The sequence below is a fragment of the Siphateles boraxobius genome, unplaced genomic scaffold (genome assembly GCF_051911475.1).
Source record: "Siphateles boraxobius isolate OS27281-9 unplaced genomic scaffold, OSU_SipBor_1 16, whole genome shotgun sequence".
Lineage (NCBI taxonomy): Eukaryota > Metazoa > Chordata > Actinopteri > Cypriniformes > Leuciscidae > Siphateles > Siphateles boraxobius.
The window spans coordinates 18,362,309-18,387,555 of record NW_027508766.1 but is presented as its reverse complement, the minus strand read 5'-3'; the positions used below and the strand labels follow the sequence as shown (position 1 = coordinate 18,387,555).

At 42.0% G+C, this 25,247-nt stretch overlaps 1 protein-coding gene across 6 annotated transcripts in view; it reads right to left on the bottom strand.

The window, feature by feature from the left end:
* The window catches only part of specc1 (sperm antigen with calponin homology and coiled-coil domains 1), a 369,724-nt gene that overhangs the window by 227,771 nt on the left and 116,706 nt on the right, over nt 1-25,247 (bottom strand). For all 6 annotated transcript variants that reach the window (XR_013204182.1, XR_013204183.1, XM_077231910.1 and 3 more), the window contains exons 2-3: nt 10,338-10,532; nt 8,898-9,033 (exon numbers count right to left, since the gene is read on the bottom strand). Coding sequence is in view for 4 of the 6 variants with exons in the window: in XM_077231910.1 (XP_077088025.1) it covers nt 8,898-9,033; nt 10,338-10,499 (298 nt within the window). In the remaining 2 variants the exon portion in view is untranslated. The remainder of the gene's footprint in view (nt 1-8,897; nt 9,034-10,337; nt 10,533-25,247) is intronic.

Sequence of the window (25,247 nt, the reverse complement as noted above, 5' to 3'; positions counted from 1 at the left end):
TTTATTTATTTCCCCCCCCCAAAAAACAAAAATTCTTACTGACCCCAAAGTTTTGAACGGTAGTGTTTAATGTTACAAAAGATAATTTTTCAGATAAATGCTGTTCTTTTGAACTTTCTATTCATCAAAGAATCCTAAAATAAAAATTTAAATAACTGTTTTCAACATTGATGATAATGAAAAATGTTTCTTGAGCATCAAATCATCATATTATACTGATTTCTGAAGGATCATGTGACACTGAAGACTGGAGTAATGATGCTGAAAATTCAGTTTTGATCACATGAATAATTTACACTTTACTATATATTTACATAGAAAACAGCTGATTTACATTGATATATTATTTTACAATAATACTGGGTTTGTTTTGTATTTTTAATCAAATAAATGCAGCCTTTGTGAGCATAAGTGACTTCTTTTAAAAACATTAAAAATAGTGATCGACCGATATTGATTTTTTATAACCGATACCGATACAGATTATTTGCATGTGTATGTGCCCGATAACCGATATGCAGAACCGATATTTATTTACTGTTATACTTCTGTTTTTGGCACAATTATTACAACACAAATGAACTGAACAAACCATTTTATTTATAACAATCACTCCCTCCTTGCAAACAAAAAAAAACCTTTATATTTATACACAAATAAATAGAGGGGTCTGAGTCCAAAAAATAAAGTGCACTGTTACTAAGTGTCTTTGTTTAAAAATAAAAGCTTTGATGAGGTAAAAAATAAAGCACAAAAACTATTCTAACATATTTGGATATGTTTATTTGTTTTCATGAATGGTAAACTAATCAAATTACAATAAAAACATTTATATTATTGCATTATATAATTTATATCTAAATTATACATATCATTTATAAGCATCAGCAGCAACAATGTTAACAATAGGCAAAATAAATGTTAAAAGTCTAATGTTTTCATATGGAAAAAATAATTGACAGGGGAGTCATATCACCTTTGCAGAAATGTAATTCATTTTAAACAGTTTTAGAAGGTTTATGTGCCGTTTAATAGGTTTAAACTAAGAGTGAGGAATAATTCACTGGGTAATATTAATTCACTGCATAATATTAGCTGGAATAGCCTATAACATCAGGAAAGTAACAAACAAAACAGCATATACATCATTGCATTTTCCAACTAGTATGTTATTAATTATTATTAATATTTTTGTCGGTCTAGATCATGAAATGCTTTATGACAAAGTGCTGTTTATCTATGCATTTACACATAACTATAACATTAGGCTATACGTTACTCAACCGCGATCGCGCGTGCAGATAATAAATAAATAATTTCCACAAAGCGGTATATTTAGATGTGTATTAGCAAAATAATTGCTATGTAGTAAATGATAATATAATCTAGGGTGTTTAAACAAGATAATCTTGTCAAAAGTTTCATTCAATGGCTGTGCTTGAGCATTCCTGATCATCAACCCAGTGAGTGCTCAGCAATATGAACGAACTTTTTTTTCGAGACTAATGGTGAGCAAATACAACAGATAGAGAATTAAATTCAGCGCTTTTATTTTCAACATGCACTCATTCATGTCTGTTTTATTTAATTCATGTAAAGTTATGTCTTTATTGGGGAAGGACATGATGGATTACGCTACGTGGCTCAATGAGTTCGTCTCAATTTTTTAGAACCAAGCTGCATAAATAAACTATATCAGGCATTTATGTCTCAAATCTCATTTCTGCATGCATGTCTGTTATGTTAAATAAAGTTGAATAATTAAAGCAAAGCAAGTAGAACATATACTTTACCTGTGCACAGAGTTGTTATTGACTGATCTCCTCAGACGCGGGCTGCAATGGCGGAATTCTCAAAACGGCCACAAGATGGCGCCGTTTATCGGAAAATCCGATATTACAAAACCGATTCCCGATTATGGGAAAATGCTTAAATATCGGGAAAAATATCGGTAAACCGATACATCGGTCGATCACTAATTAAAAATCATAACGACCCCAAACTTTTGAACGGCAGTGGGTGTATATATATATATATATATATATATATATATATGTATATGTGTGTGTGTGTGTGTGTGTGTGTGTGTGTGTGTGTGTGTGTGTGTGTGTGTGTGTGTGTGTGTGTGTGTGTGTGTGTGTGTGAAAAATCTAAAATGTATTCCCAGAATCGTGCAGCCCTATAGTTTGTCTTGATATCAACATGTTTACAGTAGAGGTGGGTGATATATCGTTTAGACGATAATATCCAAATTGTTGTCTGGACGATATGCAAAATTGGGATATCGAATATTTCATAATTTGTACAATCCGACCCCCCAAACATGAAAAGAGCTGAAGTAAGTTAAAGAGAAAACAAATAACGCACACTATAACCTTCTAAACAATTATATGTAGAGATTTTAATACTGTAGGGGTTTGTTTGACTGTATTTTATTTTTTGTACAAAATCACGATCGTTCCTCAATTGCACGAGAGTAAGCTGCTAAAGTTACTAATTTGCAATATACAACTACGAAGTTCTTACCTGTGTGTTATGACGTTTAGGTTGAAGCAACAATCCAAAACCGTAAAGAGAAGGCAAAATATGCGTTGTTTGTGGAAAGATGATCTTAAGTTAAAAAGTTTTTCTTAAATGTCTGTGGCGTCCTCGAGTGGCGAGCTTCGAGATTGCATCATTAGAAAATTGCGTTGTATGAGTCCAAACGATGGAATACATTTTCCCAAGAGATCGGTTCCATACGCATTACAAACCGAACCATTCCAGTGGTTGGACCATTTTTCCTGCCGACCAAAATCCGCGCTGGAGCGAACACCACAATGTTGCGCAACATCAACTGGCAAATGATTGAAAGCGGAACGAAACTCATTATTTTGTGATTTACGGACCATTTATCATTTCGGACAAATATCAGTGCAGCGCGATCCGATCTTGAAGCAACACTCAAAGCTACGAGATCTAGTGAGAAGCATTACAATTTCTCCATTATTAACTGATCAAACAGCGCTGATGTGGAAACCAGGAGAAACATTGTTCCATGAATGAACTAGTTATAGGTTTTAAGTCCACAGATCATTCACCATGGATTTAATGTAGTAACACTAACTTGTAACCATGGAAGTTTGGCAGAAATATTAAAATGCTTTCAAGCAGGTCACACATCTTTTTCCAACACTTCAAAACTCAAATGTTATATGTTATTTAAATTTTATTTTTAATGTGATGACCAAAACATTATTTGTTCATCCTTCAAAGATTACCCCCATTTATAAAACTAAAAGTTTCAAGATGTAGGAAAACTCACAATTACTTAAAAATAATTTTTCTATTAATAAATAGGAAATTTCTATGGCATTTCTTTATTTTTGCTGTATCGAAAACGTACCGAACCGTGACACCACTGTATCGTATCAAAACAAACCGTGAATTTTGTGAACCGTTACACCCCTATTAAAAATCTAAAAGAACAATAAAGACTTTGAATAATAAATGACTATTGAATAATATTTTATTATTTTAAAAAGTTTAGGTTTAGTCTCATATCTTTATGTACTAGTAATTCTATACAATAAAGGTCAAATGCAGCAAGTCAAAAGACCAACTGGACCTTCTTTACCAGTTTGCACACATTTCTTTGAAGGATTGCAAAAATATCGTCTGAATATCGATATTGAGGTATTGAAAAAAAATATCGAGATATTCATTTTTGTCAATATCTCCCACCCCTAGTTTACAGGTGTTTATTTATTTATTTTTTTAGAAAGGGACCAGATGCCATTGGATGAGTCCTGCTGACTTCAACATTCACATGAGTCTCTGTACATGAACATTTTACAATGGACATAACAGGTATGTAGGACATGACAGGTGTGTAGGCTACTATGTTTCATAGACATGACACCTTGGACATGACAGGTATGTAGGCTACTATGTTTCAGGAATGGCACAAAGGTGTGTGACTGTTTAAGTCTTTTTCTTTAGATCAGTGTGTTTACTAATGTGCTTTCTGTCCTTTGTTGTGTATCTTTGTATTATGTTGTGTTGTAAATAAATCCAGACAATCTAAAAGCCATTCTTTTTTTAATTTCTCCTCATTCTTTGTGCAAGGCTCCTGATAATGATCGGGCCTGATAGCACCTGATAGGGCCATTAGGGGAGGGTCTTTGTCTTTCTCAGGTGTAAAATGCATTCATATTAATGAGAGATCACGCCTCCTCGCATAAAGCTTTCACACACAAAACACGTCATAGAAATTTTAAATTAATATATTATCTTATCTAAATGAGTATGCAGGATGATTTTCACATAGTTTTGGAGCAAATATTCTTGGCTACGTGATACAATTTTCAAAAGTCTTGTGAAGAAATAATCACAATAGGTTTTATTACCTTATTTCAGTATTTTTTTTTTTTCAAACCACGCATAAACATTATTATCTTAGAACTCCATACTTTTACATACATGCTGCTGACATATTACTGTAGCAGAGTTTGTGCTGAATACAATGTAATAAGACTTTAGCCATGAAAATGTCACAAGTAACAGAAATAAGCACAAATGTCAGAGCATGTCAGAACACCTCCAGGACCCAGAAAACACCTTAGACCTCAGAGGGTTAAGGCCCGTTCACAACAAGAACGATAACTATAAAGATAACCATAACAATAACTATATTAGCATCCACCAGCGGATGATATCGTTCTGTTGATTCTAATTGTGAGCTGCAGGTTTGTTGTCTGCTACATTAAATGCTCGAGCTCTTTAAAACGGAATGGATTCTGATTAGCTGTCAATGTTTTTATCTTTATCAGCTGGGAAAAACGTTCTGAAAGTAACTCCAGTGATATCGCTTCTCTGTGCCAGTGTGCCATTATCGTTATAGTTGTGATGTTGACTTTTTGATTTTTAGAACTATATACTCATGAATATTATAAAAAGTAATTTAATGATATACAGGTTAATACTAAAAACATTGCAATTATAGGAACAATGACAATATTCTCTCCCTTTTTGGCAAAATGTCATTCAGAGTTAGCCTAGAAATCTCGACGCACCCTAGCGGCAGCAAATTTTATTTAGCAGCCAGTGTCGTCTAGCAACTCTCCGTTGGCTTACGAGCTGGAAAAAACAAACTTTAGTCAGGCCAATCACATCGTGTATAGAGTCGGTGAGCGGGCTTAACATAATGACGGCAGAGTTGAGACGGTTCTGCTGGAATTCCCTGCTACTTGAAAAAAAAAAAAAAGATGGCTAATGCTGGCGAACAGTGGTCTTTCAAATCGGCTTTGGCCGCGAATCTGGAAGACTTGGAGTTAAGCTTTTGTTTGAGAAAAGAACAAAGAATGGCATTGTAAGACAGGAGAAACTGGAAGATAGCGCAACTCTACATTTGTATTTCTGGAGAAGGTCATTTACACCTAGGATGGCTTGAGGGTGAGTAAATCATGGGGTAATTTTCATTTTAAAGTGAAATTCATAGATGCCACCTACGTCACTAGAAATATAAAGCCGCCATATTGACGACCGATCGTTCCCGGCGCCGCCCAAACTGCCCATTTGAATGAGAGATAAAGACAGAGATAGATGGATAAAATTTTAATTTTAGGCTCCGATCCTTATTTGTTACCCCCAGTTTTCTTTTGTCCTTTATCATCTGCCCCAGACTTGCCCCAATTTGCCTTCCATGATATATAATATATATTACCTTGTGCATAACCCCTCCCCATACAGTGGGGATCGCTTGAAGGCTTTCAAAGACTTTACAAAGACAAGAAGGCTTTCTGTATCATATTGATACAGACGCGTATCAATATGCTGTGGCTGGATGGGTTACAAACGTAAAAGTGCGGCACCTGGCCACCAAGGATTTATATTTAATCATGGGAAATGTTGGTATTATATAAAAAATCAAATGTGTGATTTTGGTGGTAGTTTGCTCTGACTAGGTAGCGAGTTATTAGCTAGCTAAGTGGCTCAGCTGGTAGCTTGCTAGCTGTTAGCCATGGCTCACGGCTAGCTGTCATTAATCTGGATAAGGCCTGTCGTGATAGTCAATAAATCAATTAATCGCACGATAAAAAAATGAGCTTGATAATTTTTCCGGCCGCGATAATGTCCATTTGTTTTCCTCGTCTCTCTCTCTCTCTCTCTCTCTCTCTCTCTCTCTCTCTCTAATAGACTGGATGACAACCCTGTTTAAGCCATAACCGACATATTTTACGTGAATACTCTCCAAAACAGACATTTAAACATAATGTTGTGTGTATTTGTCCATTCAGACACGAAACAGAGCTCAATTCATTACTTGCGCGCTGTATAGGAGTCTATGGCTGCACGCTTCGGCGTTGGTGTGTGCACACAGTAAGATGAGACATGATACAATATTAGACATTCATACAATATGAGACATTTCTTCTATCCGTTTCTTTTGGTATAGAATAAAATACCAGTTCGGGGTTCCTCTTTCGCTTGTTGTTGCATCCAACTGCACAACATATTGCAGGCATTACTGAGACCGCCGGTCGTCAAGATGGCGGCGCAAAGCTACAGTGACGTCATGTGAACCGAACGAATACTCCTTTAAGACACAATTTGAGTTTTTAGGTAAACTATCCCTTTAAGCATGAAAAAAAGTCTCCCATATTTCCAACTGTCCTCTTGTGTAGTTTAATGCTGGGGACACACTTAACGACTAGCTGAAACATTCTAAGACTGAACTGAACACACTTACAGGCTGTTTCCAAAGACAGAGGCAGATTTCAAACACCAACTGTGAACACATTTATAATAATTGAGCACATTAGGACTTCCTTCACCTACAGTTAAATCAGCCAGCCAAGCATCACATGAAGTACAAAGAATTCTGCTACACCCTGACACTGGTATTTTAACATAGGGCCAATCCCACTGAGGTCATGTGGCCAGGCAGCATTCCTGTTCAACACAATAACTATTTCAGCTTTTGTCTTTCTTGTGTGTATGGCAATGTTGACGAATTGTTGAGGAATTATTGCTATCAGACTCATCAATCTATTCCAATCAACACATTGTACAATGCATAGAATAGTCTATCCCTTGTTTTCATTTGCGAATAAATGAAATATGGCATCTACCCTGTCTGAGGTCAATAGAGAGCACTCTATAAAGACACAATCTCTCATATCTCATTTCTTAAAGACAATTTAACCAGAAGCAAATCAGATCCCTTTTGGTGGTTCTGCTTCCATCATTTAATACTGGAAGTCTAAGTCATGTTTTCCATATCAGCTTTGGATTTTGTTAATATTTTTTTTGATATAGTTCAAGTCAAAGGAGTTGTTATCTTTTACACAAACAGTGTTAAATATCGAACTGCCATCATCAGCCTACAATAGAGATTTTATATCCGAGGACAGTCTCCTGTTGCCCTCTAGAGGTGATCAGCTGCACTCACAGGAGATAAGTAGTGATTTTACTCTAAAAGGGACCTCTAAATTCCTTTCATAGTTCCAGCATTTACACACTTTCATGTTATTTTAAACCTGTATGACTTGCTTTCTTCTGTGAAACATAAGGAAGATATTTTGAGAAATGTCTCAGTGTTTTTTGACTATACAATAAAAGCCAATGATCACCAAAACTGTTTGGTTATACACGTTATTTAAAATAACTTAATTTTATGTTTGATGTTCAACAGGTTTGAAACAACATGTGAGTAAATGATGACAGAACTTACATTATTGGTGAGCAAATCCCTTTAACATTTTATGAAAATACTGGCATGACAGAATATCATGTATGTCTATAAGTATTTTGAGGGTGACAGGTTACAGTCTGATCACACGAAAAACAGCAAAGCTACTCGAACAACTCAAATGAGTTTTTTTATATTTTTTTATATTACCATTCATCAAATGATGTTACAGTGTCATGATATTTCTTGTACTGGGAGAGTTTATCTACTATGTATAAACAATGTTTCTGCAGGTATTATGAAGGTACATTTTAAAATGTTTAAGACCAAGTAAAGAAAATTAAAAAGGGAATACAATATGTCACTATTTTCTCTGAATGTAAATGTCTAGGAAGAAACAATTAACACTTCAGAGTTTGGAAAAAAAAACAGATATCCATTACTTTTTAATCAATAATAAAAAAAAATAAAACTTGAATCGCACTGCTCCCAAACACTAGAATATCTTAGAAATAACTTTTACTGTACCTTCTAATCACAGGTACAGTAGTACCTTCTAATCATGTGGTTCGTCCAGTATTTATTTCTTGTTTTCCAGTGCAAACACCGAAATATTTTTAAATCAAGATACATTTCCCATAAAAAATGAAGTCTTGTTTTCTGTGAAATAGATGATAATGAAGTGAGTTCATGAGTTTAAAACAAGAACAAATATCTGCCAATGGACTCAGAATATACTTTGATAACTCATTGACAGATATTTGGTCTTGTTTTAAGAAAAATTGGGAGTCAATTAATTTTGTCCAATTTTTTATTTTACATTTGCATCTGAAGTGAATGTTAAGATGTTAATTAAAGATGTTTAGATATCGGTGTTGGAAACAGGACAAAAATACTGAGGAAGATATTCCTTTTTTGAAATGCATGCAACATTTAATGCCATGATTTTATGAATTGAAGACTTTCTGCTCTGATTTAAGGGTGAATTAAGACTTTTTAAGACCAGCAGAAACCCTGATTAGTATCACTATAGTTAAATGTGAACATCTGAAATAAAGTATTCCATCCAAACGTTACTTACCATTTAAGAGATTAATTAAAATATTAAATAAACATCATTAAATAATCATTTTTTAAAAAAGTAACAAAATCATTGCTGTACAGACTGCACACTTTTAGGAAATAAGTATGATGAGATTTAGGTTTATAAGTTGTAAAATCGTACTTGAAGCGCTGCGTGGTCTGTTGTCTGTAAGCTCAGAAATGGCTCCTGTGGTCATGGTCTTCTTCATGCGGGACACTGCAGCCACTGAACCCAGAACAGGTTTAGCCAGAGCATCATCACTGCTCGCCCTTTTTATCTACACAAAAGAACATCAGTTATTAGCAGTGAAAACAGCTCAGAATCAAATTTCCGTTAAAGGGGACATATCATGAAAATCTGACTTTTTTCATGTTTAAGTGCTATAATCTACCAACTCAGAAAACGTAAAAAGTGACAACCCAGTAACTTTGTTTTAGTAAGCCTTTCTCTGCAGGCATGTCAAAAAATAAGCTGATCAGATTTCGCTCCCCTTCTGATGTAGGATTGGGGATCTTATTATAATATTACTGCCCCTTAATCTGCACGTTTCGGTAGCCGCCATTTGGTTTTTGCAAGCGACAATTGTGTAACTAGTTCTAGCGCAATGGCAAAAGTTCGAGCAAAGCATGCAAACTGTTGTGTTCATTGGCTGCACAGATGAACTCACAACACTATTTGACCAAAAAATGTCACAGCTGTCTTATAAAGACCTCAGGGAACTGTGTCAACTGAATAAGGGATTTTTTCCCGGTAGTATTTAACCTGCTGGGGGTCGAGGAGGGAAAGAAACATTAATTTGTGGGTTGAAAAACTATTAAATCTTCAGGTATGTATTTTAGTTTATGCAGTTCGCTACAGACGCGGTTAGCTAGGTCAGCCTCTGACTACCAGTAATAGTACGCGCTCTGATCACCCAATCAAAGGACATGAATTATGCCGACGATATTGGCATGGTGTTATTTCAGTTAGGCTAATAGCTGGTTTGATTTGCATTGAGAGATGTTCTTATGGAAAGTGCCCCATGCCAATCTCTAGGTATGGCGAAGGGTACGTGAGGATGTGGGGCTATTTTAATTCCAAAGGCCAAGGGAACTTTATCAGGATGCATAGTATCCTGGATCCTTGAAATAACTGGCCTTTAAAAATAAAAATCTGCCTGCCTCTATGGGAATTTAACATTGGGGTGTCCTGACTTATGCAACCTGTATTTTAAGGAAGAACATTTATTTATTTATGATAAATTATTCATTCACAAAGAAAATTGGTGTCCTTAAAGGTTGGATTTCTCCTAATTTTTTTAAATTAAGGCATTAAGATCAATTTGCAAAAGATGATTTGTTATTCCTCTTTTAAGGCTAGGCACTGTACAATACACAGGTAAAGATGTTGTGTCAAATGTATTTTTTAATTGGTCCTGTGTACTGTACACGTTAGAAACATCTTTAGGTGTGGCATCACATCTTACAGCTTACTTAGTGTTTTACATTTGTTGTTTTTTAACTCAAGGACCTGTGCCGTGTCAGGGTCCCATCATTCTCACTTCTCATCCATTCCATTATCATATTAGATCATACAGATCACCTTGCTGAGTCGCAGATCAGAGGCGATGGTGCTGGATGATCTGGAGGTCTTCATCCCGATGTTGCTGGAGTACGAGCCTTGAGAGATACTTGTAGACAGTTTTGGACGCTCCGGAGCACCCATTCTGGGCAGTGAAGCCTTGACAGTGCCCCCTTTCAACATGGTCTTCTCAGTTTGTGACTCTCACAACTTATTCTGTAGACAAAGCAACAAAAGCAACAAAAGTGAGGAGAGGGTCAGAATTTCTCATTAATTACCTAGACTCTGGAGGCCCGCCATAGTTTCATAATGAACCGAAAATATTTTAACATTTCTAATAATTTTAAAAAAAAGTACAATTGCTTTGGCAGTGCAACTGTCAAATCAGCAAAAATTTAAAAGCATGAAATGGCTTAGTGTTCTTATCAAATCTTAAAGGGCTGCGATTTAATAAGTTAATTGTTGCAGAGCGTGTTTCAAAGCAAAGTGCACACTTTGCTCACTTGATCAGCTTGTGATCCAGTGTTTTCTGTGTCTCAGCATAGTTCACAGTGAATCCAGAAAATTCCATATTTGCATGTGCTATGAGTTTAATGGGCATTTTGGAACACAACGTGAACCAGTTTTTTTTCCCAACATTATGTTGACAGTTGATTACAGCATTTCAAGTGAAGAAAGTATAAAAACAATAATAATAATTATTATTATTATTAATATTCGAATTATTTGGCTTCCTAAAACACCAGTGTAACCGTAATGTAAACTGAGACACTATATCACATAGGCTTGGGCGGTATCCAAATTTTTATACCGTCAAACCTCCTCCCTATTTTACCGGGGTATACGGTATTACCGTGACTAATTAAAAATTATGACATAAGGCTCAGACAGCGTCACCAAACTGTTGGCTTGTGTCTACACCGTTCAGAAACTGAATACCAGATCGGGCATAAAAAACACACAAAAAAAATCAAGGCCAACCTGTGCACGTTGTGTCTGATCCCTGTTGACGGCATTAAATGTAATATGAGCCGTAGCCCTATTTAGACTCGACTATTTTTAATACGTGGGCCGTTATAATATGTTGGCGCCAAATAATTGTTTAACCCAGGTGTTGAGGGGGTGGTAGATATAAATACCATTTATAAATGAGCAAAAATGGGCAATTCATAATATTTATTTATTTTAATTATGACAATTGTATTCATTTTATTCATTCATTTAAATTAAATTAACAAGCAACAAGCAAGAAGTGCATCTGTAAATCCGGTGACACGCGTCCATTGATTTTTATTAATACAACTTTTCTGTCAGTGCTGCAAAGATTAAGTTGACGATCCCCATCTCCTAGTGGACGCGCATATATAGAGAGAAATGCAAATCATGGATTACATAATCAGAAGGTATATGCTCGCCTTTTTCTTTTCGTTTTGAATTGTTTCGTTTAAAGAAATTGACGATTGATATCTCCGTGGTTAACGCGCGTATAGAGAGAAATGCACATCCTGGATTAATCAGAGAGTAGGCCTAGGCTATGCTGTCTATATTTCTTTTCCTTTTGAATTGTTTCGTTTAAAGAAATTGACGAATAGCCATCTCCATAGTGAACAATAGAGAGAAATGCACATCATGGATTAAATAATCAGAGAGTAGGCTAGCCTATTTCTTTTCGTTTTGAATAGTTTCGTTTAATTTGATGATCGCCATTTCCGTATAAACGCGCATAGAGAGAAATGCACATCTTGGATTAAATAATCAGCGAGTGGCCTATTTCTTTTCGTTTTGAATTGTTTCGTTTAATGAAATTTCCAGCTTTATTTAGATATCTGTCATGTCTGTGAGACATACACTGAGTTTCGGTTAATTTATGATGAGATTTCAATGCAAGTGACCGCGGCGCACCAGCGCACGATCATGTCATGATTATGTTGTCTGCTATATTTGATTCTTATTTATTATTGGTTGATAAAAAAAAAAATATTAAAATTAGGATACAATTTATACAAAACGAAATTCACTTTAAAGAAAGGCCTTTTACAAAATGAAACTTAATTAAGTGGTCAATGTCTGACTCCCGATGCATCCCATCTTACTCGTGCTGTTCAGTTTTCATTATCAACGTAAAAAAAATAACATTATAATATTTTAACAAATATAAACGAATGTGCTTATTTAATGAACTCGGGGCAAAATGCATCCTCGCAGCAGTGAGTGGGTGGTTTTTTCGGAGATGCGACATTAGGTTAGAGGTGTTCCCTATCGGTCAGTCACTACAACGTAGGTCATGACTGACCAATAGGAATCTCGCTAGAGAGGCCAATCTACTTCGAGTGAAACTAAAACAAGCCAATACACATTGGCGTGCAATCATTTGCATCAGCTGCGCGCCCTCGTTAGCGCGGGTATAAACGAGCAGCTGGTGCGATTGCACACTAGCTTTTTGCTTCGGAGCCAAGCACTTCGTATGCTGAACAGAGTGAATTTGAAAGCAAGCCTCTTCTGGATCTCTCCACTTTGGTGCGGGCGTGACGGCACAACAGCGCGAGCGGTCTTTTTCTCTTCTCTCTCTCTCTTCTTTGTTTGTTGTTTTAAAACTGAGCAAACAAAAAAGCTGTTTTCACGGCTGGTAAGGTGCGCGGTTAAAGCGCTCAACGGCCGTTTTTACGGCTGGTAAGGTGCGCGATTAAAGCGCTCAACGGCCGTTTTTACGGCTGGTAAGACCAGCGAGAGAGAATCGCGCACAGACAGGTGCACATTCCTGTCTGTGTTCGCTGTGACCGTTCCCCTGCGTGCTTCAGCACCAAGGAGAGCAGTCTCTAAAAGAGCTTACACAGATAGTTTGCGTCTTTTTCAAGATGACATTCTATCTGTGTGTTTCTGGATGCGGTCGTTACCTGGGGTCGCGGGATGGTCACGATCGCTGCCTTGTGTGTCTGGGCCTCGAACACGCACAGGCAGCGTTCGTGGATGAGTCATGTACCCATTGTGGGAAGATGACCATCTCGGAGCTGAGGTCGAGACTCACGTTCCTGCAAAGGGGCGGAGTCCCCGTGCCTGCACCTCGTTCCAACCCCCCTTCACGGGTTGCTTCGGGCAGTGACACGGGTGACCTGAGGATTACAGTGAGCGCGCTTCCTTCGGGGAACCAACCCCCTAGGAACCCTCACTCCTCTCATGCTCCGCAACCAGTTGAGCTGCCAACGGAACGTTCTGGACCGTCCTCGAGATGTGTACCGGTCGTTTCGTTCGGCGCTCCCTGCGACGACCAGATGTCGATCGCTGCATCGGAGGGTGGGTCAGACCTCTCCGCGGACGACGGCTCGGAGCCGCTGCCTCCTTCAGGTGTGCCAGCGGTGCCCGAGTCGGACCCGGAGATGATGGCCATGCTTTCCCGGGCCGCCAACAGGATCGGGCTCGTGTGGAACCCTCCACCGTGTCCCGAGCCCTCGAGGTTGGACGATTGGTATCTCGGGATGGCGCGCGCTGGTTCTCAGCAACCCACCCCAGTGCCTTTCTTCCCGGAGGTGCATGAGGAGCTCACAGGGACGTGGACGGCACCTTTTACTGCCAGAAACCGTCTCGGTGGATCCTCCTCCCTCACCACCCTTGATGGCGGGGCAGCTAAGGGATACACGCGTATCCCGCCAGTGGAACGGGCCGTTGCTATGCAACTGTGCCCTAACTCCACTTGGCGTGGAGAACCGTGTCTTCCTTCCCGGGCTTGTAAGTACTCGTCGGACCTGACCGGCAAGGCTTACAAGGCCTGTGGGGAAGCTGCCTCTGCCATGCACGCCATGGCGTTGTTGCAGGTTCATCAGGCCAAGGCACTGAAGGACCTGCACGAGGGTGGTCATGATCCACAAGTTCTCCAAGAACTTCGTGCCGCAACTGACCTCGCGCTCCGTGCGACGAAGGTCACTGCGCGGTCAGTGGGTCGTGCGATGTCCACACTGGTGGTCCAGGAACGCCACCTCTGGCTGTGTCTGGCTGACATGCGGGAGACCGACAAGATCAGGTTCCTTAACTCCCCCGTGTCCCAGACCGGCCTCTTCGGCGACGCGGTCGAGAACTTCGCCCAGCAGTTCTCGGCTGTACAGAAGCAGACTGAGGCCATTAGACACATCTTGCCGCGGCGGTCAGCTGCTGCCTCCACCCCACCGCCCGCGGCTCCTCGGTCTGCTCGTCGCCGTGGGCGTCCGCCTGCGTCTGCCCCTGCTCCCGCGCCGCAGCAGCAGCCTCCATCCAAGCGGCACCGTGGAGCCAGTCGCAGGCAGGGCGCCCCGCCCGTCCAGGCCCCCGCCAAGAGGGGCGGCAAAGCCAAAGGTAAGCGGCCCTAGGACGGGCGACCCAGAGGTGGAAGGGACTGCTCTCCAGGAGACGATGACTGCATCGCTCCCTCCCCCGGAAGAGGGCCGGGTGGAAAATCCTTTGTTTCGTTTTGTTTGTGTTCCGCCGCTGGCCTTAAAACCAGCGGTACCCAAATTTTCAATAAAAGAGCAGTTTCTATCATCTCTGGGTCCGAAGAGGGCCCGGAGAGTAGTGGGGGGTCAGAATCCTCACCACTCTCATCCGCCTCTTCTATCGCCAGCCGGCAGCTGCGTACGGTCCGAGAACGCCATCGAGCCGCCTCCCGCACCTCCTGCCCCGTGGAACCAGGTAAGTGCTGCACAGCACACTCAGACCCCGCTACGGGCCGCCTCCCAGAGAGAGCCTCCCGAGCTGCGTCCCTGTGTTCCACCTCGCTGCCCCACTCCGGGTACGCCTACAGTCCCTTTGGTCCCGCTTGTACGGTCTCTGCGAGCCTGGTTAGCGCTCCCCAGGCCGTCTCGCTGGCTCATTCGAACCATCAGGCTCGGCTATGCGATTCAGTTCGCCCGGCGTCCCCCCAAGTTTCGGGCCATCCACTCCACTACAGTGAGAGCAGCCGATGCCCATGTCTTGCGTGCGGAGATCGCAGTCCTACTGGCGAAGGATGCGATAGAGCCGGTCCCTCCAGCCGATATGAGGTCAGGGCACTACAGTCCCTACTTCATTGTACCCAAGAAAGGTGGTGGGTTACTACCGATCTTGGATCTGCGAGTTTTGAATCGGAGCCTCCACAAGCTACCGTTCAAAATGCTCACGCAGAGACGCATTTTCGAATGTATCCGTCCCCAAGATTGGTTTGCAGCGATCGACCTGAAGGACGCGTACTTTCATGTCTCGATTCTTCCTCGACACAGGCCATTTCTGCGCTTTGCGTTCGAGGGTCGAGCATATCAGTACAAAGTCCTACCCTTCGGGCTGTCCCTGTCCCCCCGTGTCTTCACGAAAGTCACGGAGGGGGCCCTTGTTCCCATGAGAGAACAGGGCGTTCGCATCCTCAACTATCTCGACGACTGGCTCATACTAGCACACTCTCGAGATCAGCTATGCGAACACAGGGACCTAGTGCTCAGGCACCTCAGCCAGTTGGGTCTTCAGGTCAACTGGGAAAAGAGCAAACTCTCCCCTGTGCAGAGGATCTCTTTTCTCGGTATGGAGTTGGATTCGGTCGCCCAGACAGCGCGCCTCACAGAGCAGCGTGCTCAGTCGGTGCTGAACTGCTTGAACACGTTCAAGGGCAGGACAGCGGTCCCACTGAAACTCTTTCAGAGGCTCCTGGGGCATATGGCAGCAGCATCAGCGGTAACCCCGCTCGGCCTGCTACATATGAGACCGCTTCAGCACTGGCTTCACGGCCGAGTCCCGAGATGGGCGTGGCGTCATGGCACTCACCGGGTGGCAATCACACCGGCGTGCCGCCAGACCTTCAGCCCGTGGTCAGACCCCTCGTTCCTGCGGGCAGGAGTCCCCTTGGAACAGGTGTCCAGGCATGCTGTGGTATTCACAGATGCCTCTGCCACCGGCTGGGGTGCCACGTACAACGGGCATGCAGTGTCAGGGGTGTGGACGGACCCTCAACTGCGTTGGCACATCAACTGCCTCGAGTTGCTAGCAGTACATCTCGCCCTGACCCGCTTGAAAGGACGGCTACAGGGCAGGGACGTGCTGGTCCGTACGGACAACACTGCGACCGTTGCGTACATCAACCGACAAGGTGGTCTACGCTCCCGTCGCATGTCGCAACTTGCCCGCCATCTCCTCCTCTGGAGTCAGAAGCATCTGAGGTCGCTTCGAGCCATGTATGTCCCCGGCTTGCTCAACCATGTGGCCGACGAGCTATCACGAGCTGTGCTCCCGGGAGAATGGCGACTCCACCCCCAGGCGGTTCAGCTGATCTGGAGAGAGTTCGGGGAGGCTCAGGTAGACCTGTTTGCCTCCTCAGAGACCTCCCACTGCCAGCTGTTTTACTCCCTGACCGAGGGAACACTCGGCACGGACGCACTGGCACACAGCTGGCCCCGGGGCCTTCGCAAATATGCGTTTCCCCCAGTGAGCCTACTTGCGCAGACACTGTGCAAAGTCAGGGAGGACGAGGAGCAGGTCCTTCTGGTGGCTCCCTATTGGCCCACCCGGACTTGGTTCCCAGAACTCATGCTCCTTGTGACAGTCCCTCCCTGGCCCATTCCTCTGAGGAAGGACCTTCTGACTCAGAGACGGGGCACCCTATGGCACCCGCGTCCAGACCTCTGGAAACTCCATGTCTGGTCCCTGGACGGGACGCGGAGGTTTTAGGTGACTTACCCCCTGAGGTACTTAACACCATCACTTCAGCACGGGCGCCGTCCACGAGACGTGTTTACGCCCTGAAGTGGAACCTGTTCGTCAAGTGGTGTTCTTCTCGCCGAGAAGACCCCCGAAGATGTCCGTTAGGGTCTGTGCTTTCCTTCTTGCAGCAGGGGTTGGAGCGTAGACTGTCTCCCTCCACCCTCAAAGTACATGCTGCCGCTATTTCAGCTTATCACGACCACATAGATGGCAAAGCAGTGGGAAAGCACGACCTGGTCGTCAGGTTTCTTAGGGGGGCGAGACGATTAAATCCTCCTCGACCCCCCTCCATACCCTCTTGGGATCTTTCCCTGGTGCTTCGAGCACTTCAGGATGTTCCCTTTGAGCCTCTGCAGTCAGTAGACTTAAAGCTTCTTTCCATGAAGACTTTGCTGCTGGTTGCACTGGCCTCTGTCAAGAGGGTAGAAGACCTGCACGCATTTTCGGTCGACGAATCGTGCCTAGAGTTCGGGCCGGGTGGCAGCCACGTGGTACTAAGACCCCGGCCTGGCTATGTGCCCAAGGTTCCTACCACTCCCTTCAAAGACCAGGTAGTGAACCTGCAAGCGCTGCCTTTGGAGGAGGCAGACCCAGCCCTGGCTTTGCTCTGTCCCGTTCGCGCTCTGCGTATGTACGTGGACAGAACTCAAAGCGTCAGGACCTCAGACCAGCTCTTTGTCTGTTACGGAGGCCAGCAGAAGGGAAAGGCTGTCTCCAAGCAGAGGATGGCCCACTGGATAGTGGGTGCCATCGCCTTGGCTTACCAAGCACAAGGCGTGCCCTGCCTGCTCAGGTTGCATGCACACTCCACGAGAGGCGTTGCATCCTCCTGGGCGCTGGCACGTGGCTCCTCGCTAACAGATATCTGTAGAGCTGCGGGCTGGGCGACACCTAACACGTTCGCTAGATACTATAGCCTACGTGTAGAGCCGGTGTCCTCCCGTGTTCTCACCCTAGACGGGTAGAAGCACTGAGAGGTCTGGCTCTGTCGGCTTGCTGCACCCTACTTTGCACTCTTATTGCTCCAGAGTAAAACCTGTTGAGTCCTCCAAAACCCCTCGGCCCGGACTTGGCGGAGCGTCCGGCGCCAGGCCCTTATCCGCTGAATCCTTGAGAACCGGATCTGGGCTGGGTTCCATTTGTGTGACCCTACGGGGATCCCATATGTATATATTCCACGGCTGCTCCTATCGGAAGCCTGTGTCTTTCCCTTGGGCTAAGTCACCCTTTATTTCATATGCAGTACAGCCTTCGGCTAGTCCATATGCATTTCCACATAACTCTTTGAAGAAGTGGCTTCCGCAGCGTTCCTTCCTAAACAGAAAGGGCACGCTTTCCCAGTGTTATCCAATATCTCACTGTATGGGTTATTACGGAACAACAGTGTCAGACTCACTCTTGCACGGGGGCGCTGGATGGGGTGCAGCGGCTGTGGCGCTTTGGTAGGGATTCCTATTGGTCAGTCATGACCTACGTTGTAGTGACTGACCGATAGGGAACGTCTCGGTTACATATGGTAACCCTCGTTCCCTGAGGGAGGGAACGGAGACGTAGGTCCCGTCGCCACATCCGCTGCCGCCCGCCGGGGCGGCCAGCTTCTCAGGCTTGGCTCCTCAGCAAAAAACTAGTGTGCAATCGCACCAGCTGCTCGTTTATACCCGCGCTAACGAGGGCGCGCAGCTGATGCAAATGATTGCACGCCAATGTGTATTGGCTTGTTTTAGTTTCACTCGAAGTAGATTGGCCTCTCTAGCGAGATTCCTATTGGTCAGTCATGACCTACGTCTCCGTTCCCTCCCTCAGGGAACGAGGGTTACCATATGTAACCGAGACGTTTCCATCTCTCGCGGTCACCTTTTTTATTGCAACATTTACAAATTGCCTAGTCAGTATTTACCGCCTCTCCCTTCTCCCTCTCTCTCTCCTCCACACTGTCACTTGATGACAACTACATAAGCATTTTTAGGCATTGAATGAATTATATTTATTTATTATATATAAGTGCCGGTAATGACGGTATTGAAACTGATACCGTTGCTATTTTAAGACCCCGCGGTATACGATATTACCGAAATACCGCCCAACCCTAATATCACACCTAAAAAGTCCACTTTAAAGTTCAGGTACAAGCCAATCTAAAGTCTTCATTTTCTTAATTTTTAAAGCAGCACTATGCAGGATTTCCGCTTTTGTCAAACAGCGACACCCAGAGTCGCTGTAGAGTACTTGTATTTAACGTTACTGTCGTAAATACCACTTAAGCAGAGGGTATCTGCACTCACGGCCTCTGCACTTTATAATAATAAAGTAGCCTACCGCGTTAGGCTTACCTGAGCCTAAATGCCAGATGACATTATTAATAAAGTTACATGTACGTCGCATTATTTCGTAACAATGTCCGTTATGATGTTGTTAGACATGATTATTGCAATTTATCATAATAGTTTACAAATTGCGCTCATTTACACTATTTACGACGTGTAGGCTTATTTATGTCCTGATAATTATGTGAGATATTGACAACTGTTCTCATGATAATCGCAGGAATCAACTTTAAAGGGATAGTTCACCCAAAAATTTAAATTCTGTCAGTAATTACTCACCCTCATGTTGTTCCAACCCCGTAAGACATTCATTCATCTTCGGAACACGAATTAAGATATTTTTTATTAAATCTGAGAGCTGGATCACTCCTCCGTAGGCTTCTAAGGGATTGACACTTGCCAGCCCCGAAAAGTTATTAAAGATATCGTTAAAATAGTCCAAGTGACTACAGTGGCTCAATCTTAAGTTTATCAAGCGACAAGAATACTTTTTGTGCGCAAAAACAAACAAAAATAACGACTTTATTTTCAACTATTTCCTTCTCAATGGGCCTCTAGACAGTTAACGTAGTGTGATTGCGTAGAGCTACATCACACGTAGGCTCACTATTGGCCGACGCCTGTCATGTGTGTGATACGTGTGACGTACAACACAGAAGCTTACGCTATTACACTAGTGAACTGACTCGAGGCCCACAGAGAAAGAAATGAATAGTTGAAATAAAGTAGTTATTTTAGTTTTTTTTTGCGCACAAAAAGTATTCTCGTCGTTTGATAAACTTAGGATTGAGCCACTGTAGACACTTGGACTATTTTAACAATTACTTTAATAACTTTTCGGGGAACAAGTGTCAATCCCTTAAGACGCCAATGGAGGAGTGATCCAGCTCTCAGATTTAATCAAACATATCTTAATTCGTGTTCTGAAGATGAACGAAGGTCTCACGGGGTTGGAACAACATGAGGGTGAGTAAATACTGACAGAATTTTCATTTTTGGGTGAACTATCCCTTTAACAGTGAAAGCCTGACCCAGTGGGACTGTTGTCCGGTCCCTCGCGCTGTCAGATTCTCGTTACCTTTTTCTAGACTCTTCCGACCGCGCTTTCTTCGTTTTTTTTCGCCATTCTGAAAACGCAGGTCCGATGTTTACTCGTGTCTGAATCCTCGTTCGGTCAGTCTGCCGTTTCCTCATTCTCCGTTCCTCCGACAATGCTTTCCTAGCTTTCTGCTTCTTATATGCCGGCTTAGCCATGATGATAGTTGTTCTTATAGCTAGCCGGATCCTGGATGGGGGCGTGTATCTTTCGTTTACTGTCTATGCCTGGTGTGTATGCGTGTATGTGAGCAGTGCCGTAAAGTAATTCGTTACATCGCGAGAGCTGATATCACGCGATACTTCCTGACGCTGAGGCCCGCCGGCCCAAAGTTGCGAATGCATTTTTTCCGCTCACGCTCAGAGACAGCTACCATTCAGCCCGAAAAGAGTCATATAACCATTCCAATAACTCCAAAGCTGTTCAGTTAAGCTCTCAAAGTGTACCAGATTGATGTATTTAACTTTAAAATTAACAAAATTGTCTTCTGTGGGTTCACAAGAAGAAAAAAAAATCCAGTGGGAAACACTGGAGCTAGATGGTTGAGTTCAGATTATGTTACAGGAAATAGTTCAATCCCAATGGGATTGCTGGACACAAACACTTAACAAGTGCAACACTTCAGAGTTTCATCATAACTAGGCCTACTGTACATAATCTGCACCAACAGAATTCAGCAGAATCAGAACACCTGTCATTAGAACACAAATTCTACACATTCTTGCATATTGGTTTAATAAGTGTTTTGGCTAACTTGATAATAAAGTATTCACCTGCCAATGTAGTATTCTAGAGGTCTTCTACCTGAACCAAGCCAGATCAACCCTGACAAACTTTAAAATTAGATACTGATTATTTAATGTATGTTCTAACTTTTTAGGTTTGTGCCGATTTAAATTTGTTTGGAAGTTATTATAAAACATTAAAATAATTTTGTTTTTATTTTAACGTTAAATTAACCATGTCTGTGAGACTTCTTCCTCATTGAAGAAAAAACAGAGCAGTACCTGTTGGGTCAGATCATGGGGGTCATTGAAAGTTTAGGCTTCAGCCAGTGTAGTCCTAATTAAATTGTTTTCAAAGTTTTCAAAGCACGAAAATAAAAGGCAGCAACAAAATCTGGTAAAGGAATAACCTTCCAGGAACATGCAGGATCATTCAATATATATAATCTTAATGCAAGTGTAAGCAGGGCAATTTATAGGGAGAGAGAAAGGGAAGAGAGAAACAGAGAGACAGAATTCAGAGAAAAATCAGAAGAAGCTTCCTGTGACTAAGTACAGTATGTCATTTTTTAAGTGATTTAGTAATCAAAATAACCTATCAGAGACCCAATACCCTCAATAAAGAGTGTAGGTTTCACCCTGAAAGATCTTTAAAACAGTTGATGCACAGAGACTGGGTGACTCAAAGTGATATATTAGTGACATATTAGTGAACAAAGCAGAGGTAATGTGAGAAGAATGGACAGGTGGCCATTGACTGAAAGAGGCATAAGTGCTCTTCAAACCAGAGAAGGGAAGAGGGTGAGGGAGCTAATGTGTTCTGCAGAGAGCTGAGCATATACCCTTGTGGGTTGCTCTCAATGACTTGAATAATGGTGGGATGCAAATTTACATTGGCTTAACCATGTACAATATCCCAAGAGATGTGGAATGATAATATATGAACATCAAATATCAGTGAGAAAGAATTGCTCAGTTCACACAAAAAAATCTTCCTACAGTAGTTCCTACTCCTTACTTTCCACTCTCTGTTCTTGTCTTTCCATTTACAAACAGCAATAACTGGCCTAATATTCAAGTATAATTTGTCATTTAAAAACTGCACAATTAATTGTTAAAAGATCACATCTTATTGCTACATGACATTGAATCTGCAATGTCTATTAAACCTTTGACAAGTGCGCTCACAGCTGAATATTCAAATCTGTGTTGGCACTGCCACTGACCAAGAGAGCAGTTGTCATGAATGGGCAGGGTGCGATTTGCAATTCCAACATTTGGATTTACATTTTATATATCAGTCAATCGGCTTTCAAATATAAAAAATTATTGGTTATCTGTAATGGCCAAAATGTTCATATTGGTGCATCCCGACACACATTACAGATAACGTTCAAAGTATCAATTAATATAATACATACATCTTTAAAACTATTCATGTGTGACTTAGCCCGGTTCTATCAACGCTGCATTGGATCCCTATTAAACATCGTATACATTTTTTAATATTGCTGATTACTTACAAATAGACATGTGCCGGTTTTCAGTATTGCGATAAATCAATGGGAATGAATATGCACGATATTGTTATCGTGCACTTCAAAATACCGTGAAAAAATAATAGATCCGAATTTAGATTTTTAGAACGCGCATTAGCATTTTTTCCATCAACCACTTAAAAAAAAATACTGCGTATATGCTGCGCAAAACACGTGCGCACTCTGATGTAAAGAACAATCTTCACATGTATAAGCACTGTGTGCATGCAGCTCAGTCCGCACTCTAGTCTAATGTAAATAATCCTCGCATGGAGAAGAAGCATGGCGCAAGGAGGAACGCTGCCGACGATTTATCCCCCTTCTAAAAGCAGGGCTGCTCACTCTCATGCATTCAGCTTGAGACTCACGCAATCGACACTTTTCAAACACTCTCACATATCCATTTTCTCACGCAGAGAAAAATCGCGGAGCAAAGAGGACAGTGACACCAACAGACTAGACAGAGCAGGTTACTTTTGGTAGCAACAAATTCTCAGCTCTCAGATTCTGTCAATTTTGTTACGAAATTCAGAAAATAAATATTGTTTTGACGCTTGTAAATGTGACGTGACTGATCGCTGTAGCGCCTCAGTTCAAGTAAACCGATCATCTGTTCCTTTTTATTTAAAAATACAGTACAACTTACCGAAAGGTATATATGGCTCATACATAATATGGATCAATCAGTGTTTTTCAACCACGGAAAGAGTCAACAAAACTGCAGGAGAACAATATTGTCACAGAACGTGACATTTCTACACCCTCAGACAATCTAGACTAAAAACACATCTCTTTGACCTAGCATATACATAACACATTATAAACTTCTATAATTCAATGTTAGGCTGCATAGATTAGGTCAGCCGGAACCGGGAACACTTCCCATAAATCCTGATGTACTCGTTACATCATAAGAAAAATGGCATCTACACTAATATTATTATCTCTGTTTATCCCGAGGTTTAACGCAGTCCGCCGGATCCAGGCCGTATCCAGATCTGGTGAAGGAACTGCACCTGGACAAGACGACAACGCAATACTGAAGTGTCAACTAGTCTCTCCCCTGTGAAGGCCCCCTTCTCCTTCCCTTTACCTCTGTACAGATAAAACTTTGTCAAAATAGTTCAGGTTCACATGGCTACTCTGAAGCGATAAATAATTCTGCAAATGAGCGGGCCGGAGCGCTTAAGGATTTTCTGTTAGAACGGTGTCGTGTTAGCCCCTAAGTTAATAACTAATGATCTTTGCAACGGAAGTGAATCGATCAAAACTAACTTTAGCTGGACAATAACTTTATTCTAGAGCTGCTGTAAAGCCAAAACAATATCTGTTACTTTAATTTCCTATTATCACTGTAAAGCTGCTTTGAAACAGTCCATATTGTTAACCGCTATATAAATGAAGGTGACCACTAATACTTTGCAAATCGGGTGATTTTAGGTCAATGATGTCCTCTGTCGTAAGATGATGGCCTCTCGATCACTTCCAGTGGCTTCACTGCCTGTTGTCAGTTTAGAACACAATGAACAATCCAGTCATTTATAGATCAGTGGTTTAATCACAGCGGTTTTAAGGTGTTTGCAACAAATGGATTCAGGACCTCAAGCTGTTGAGATGCGATGCAACAAAATTTGCACATGGTGTAGACACTGTGCATTGGACCACTTGAGATAGATTGACCCCCAAAACAATGGAAAAACAATTCTAAAAGCAATTCAACCACTTCAATTCAAATGTCTGTAAAACTACTGTACATACTTGCATGCACACTGACTAGGGCTGTCACTTTTGAGAAAAATCCAATTCGAACGGTTATCGAATATCAAGTAATGTATTCGAATATATTCGAATTTCTACAAGATCTACGAGAGCCTCATTTCTTATGTCAATCCATTTCTTAATATTGTTTGCTAGAAACACCAATTTATCAACTTGATCTGGGTCAAGTGTGGCTCTCTTTTTATTGGCGATGTTCCCCGCGGTGGAGAACACGCGCTCAGTGCGCGCGCACGTGCCTGGCACACACAGATTTGCGCGTCAATGTTGAGAAAAGTGGTATACGGTGCAGTTTTAGAACCCAAAATATTTCCAGACTCAACTTTTTAGATGAGTTGAGGTCCTAATTCTCCGCTCGGGGTGTCGTTCTGTGTGTTATCTTCCATTTTCAAAACAGGGAGGCTATCATTCGCTTGATTTGGTCATGGGCTTACGCTACAATACATTTAGAGCGCCCGCTCCTGGATGAGATGGCAACAATAATAAAAAACAAAAAACGGTCTAATCATAGACTGTAAAAAATGCGCTAAACATGGCACTTTAAAAACCGGATAGTTTATTTATAGTTCGAATCCGGATATTTCATGTCATGTTCGAATGAATATTCGAATATCGAATAAAAAGTGACAGCCCTAACACTGACTACTGTTGGTGAGAAGACAGTAGATGTACGTTGGGTGGGTGTAATTAGAGGAAGCCTGTGAATGCTTATCTGATTACAGCACAGTATGAAGAATGACTGGTCACATGACGTAAATACCCAACAGTCCCATCTGAATATC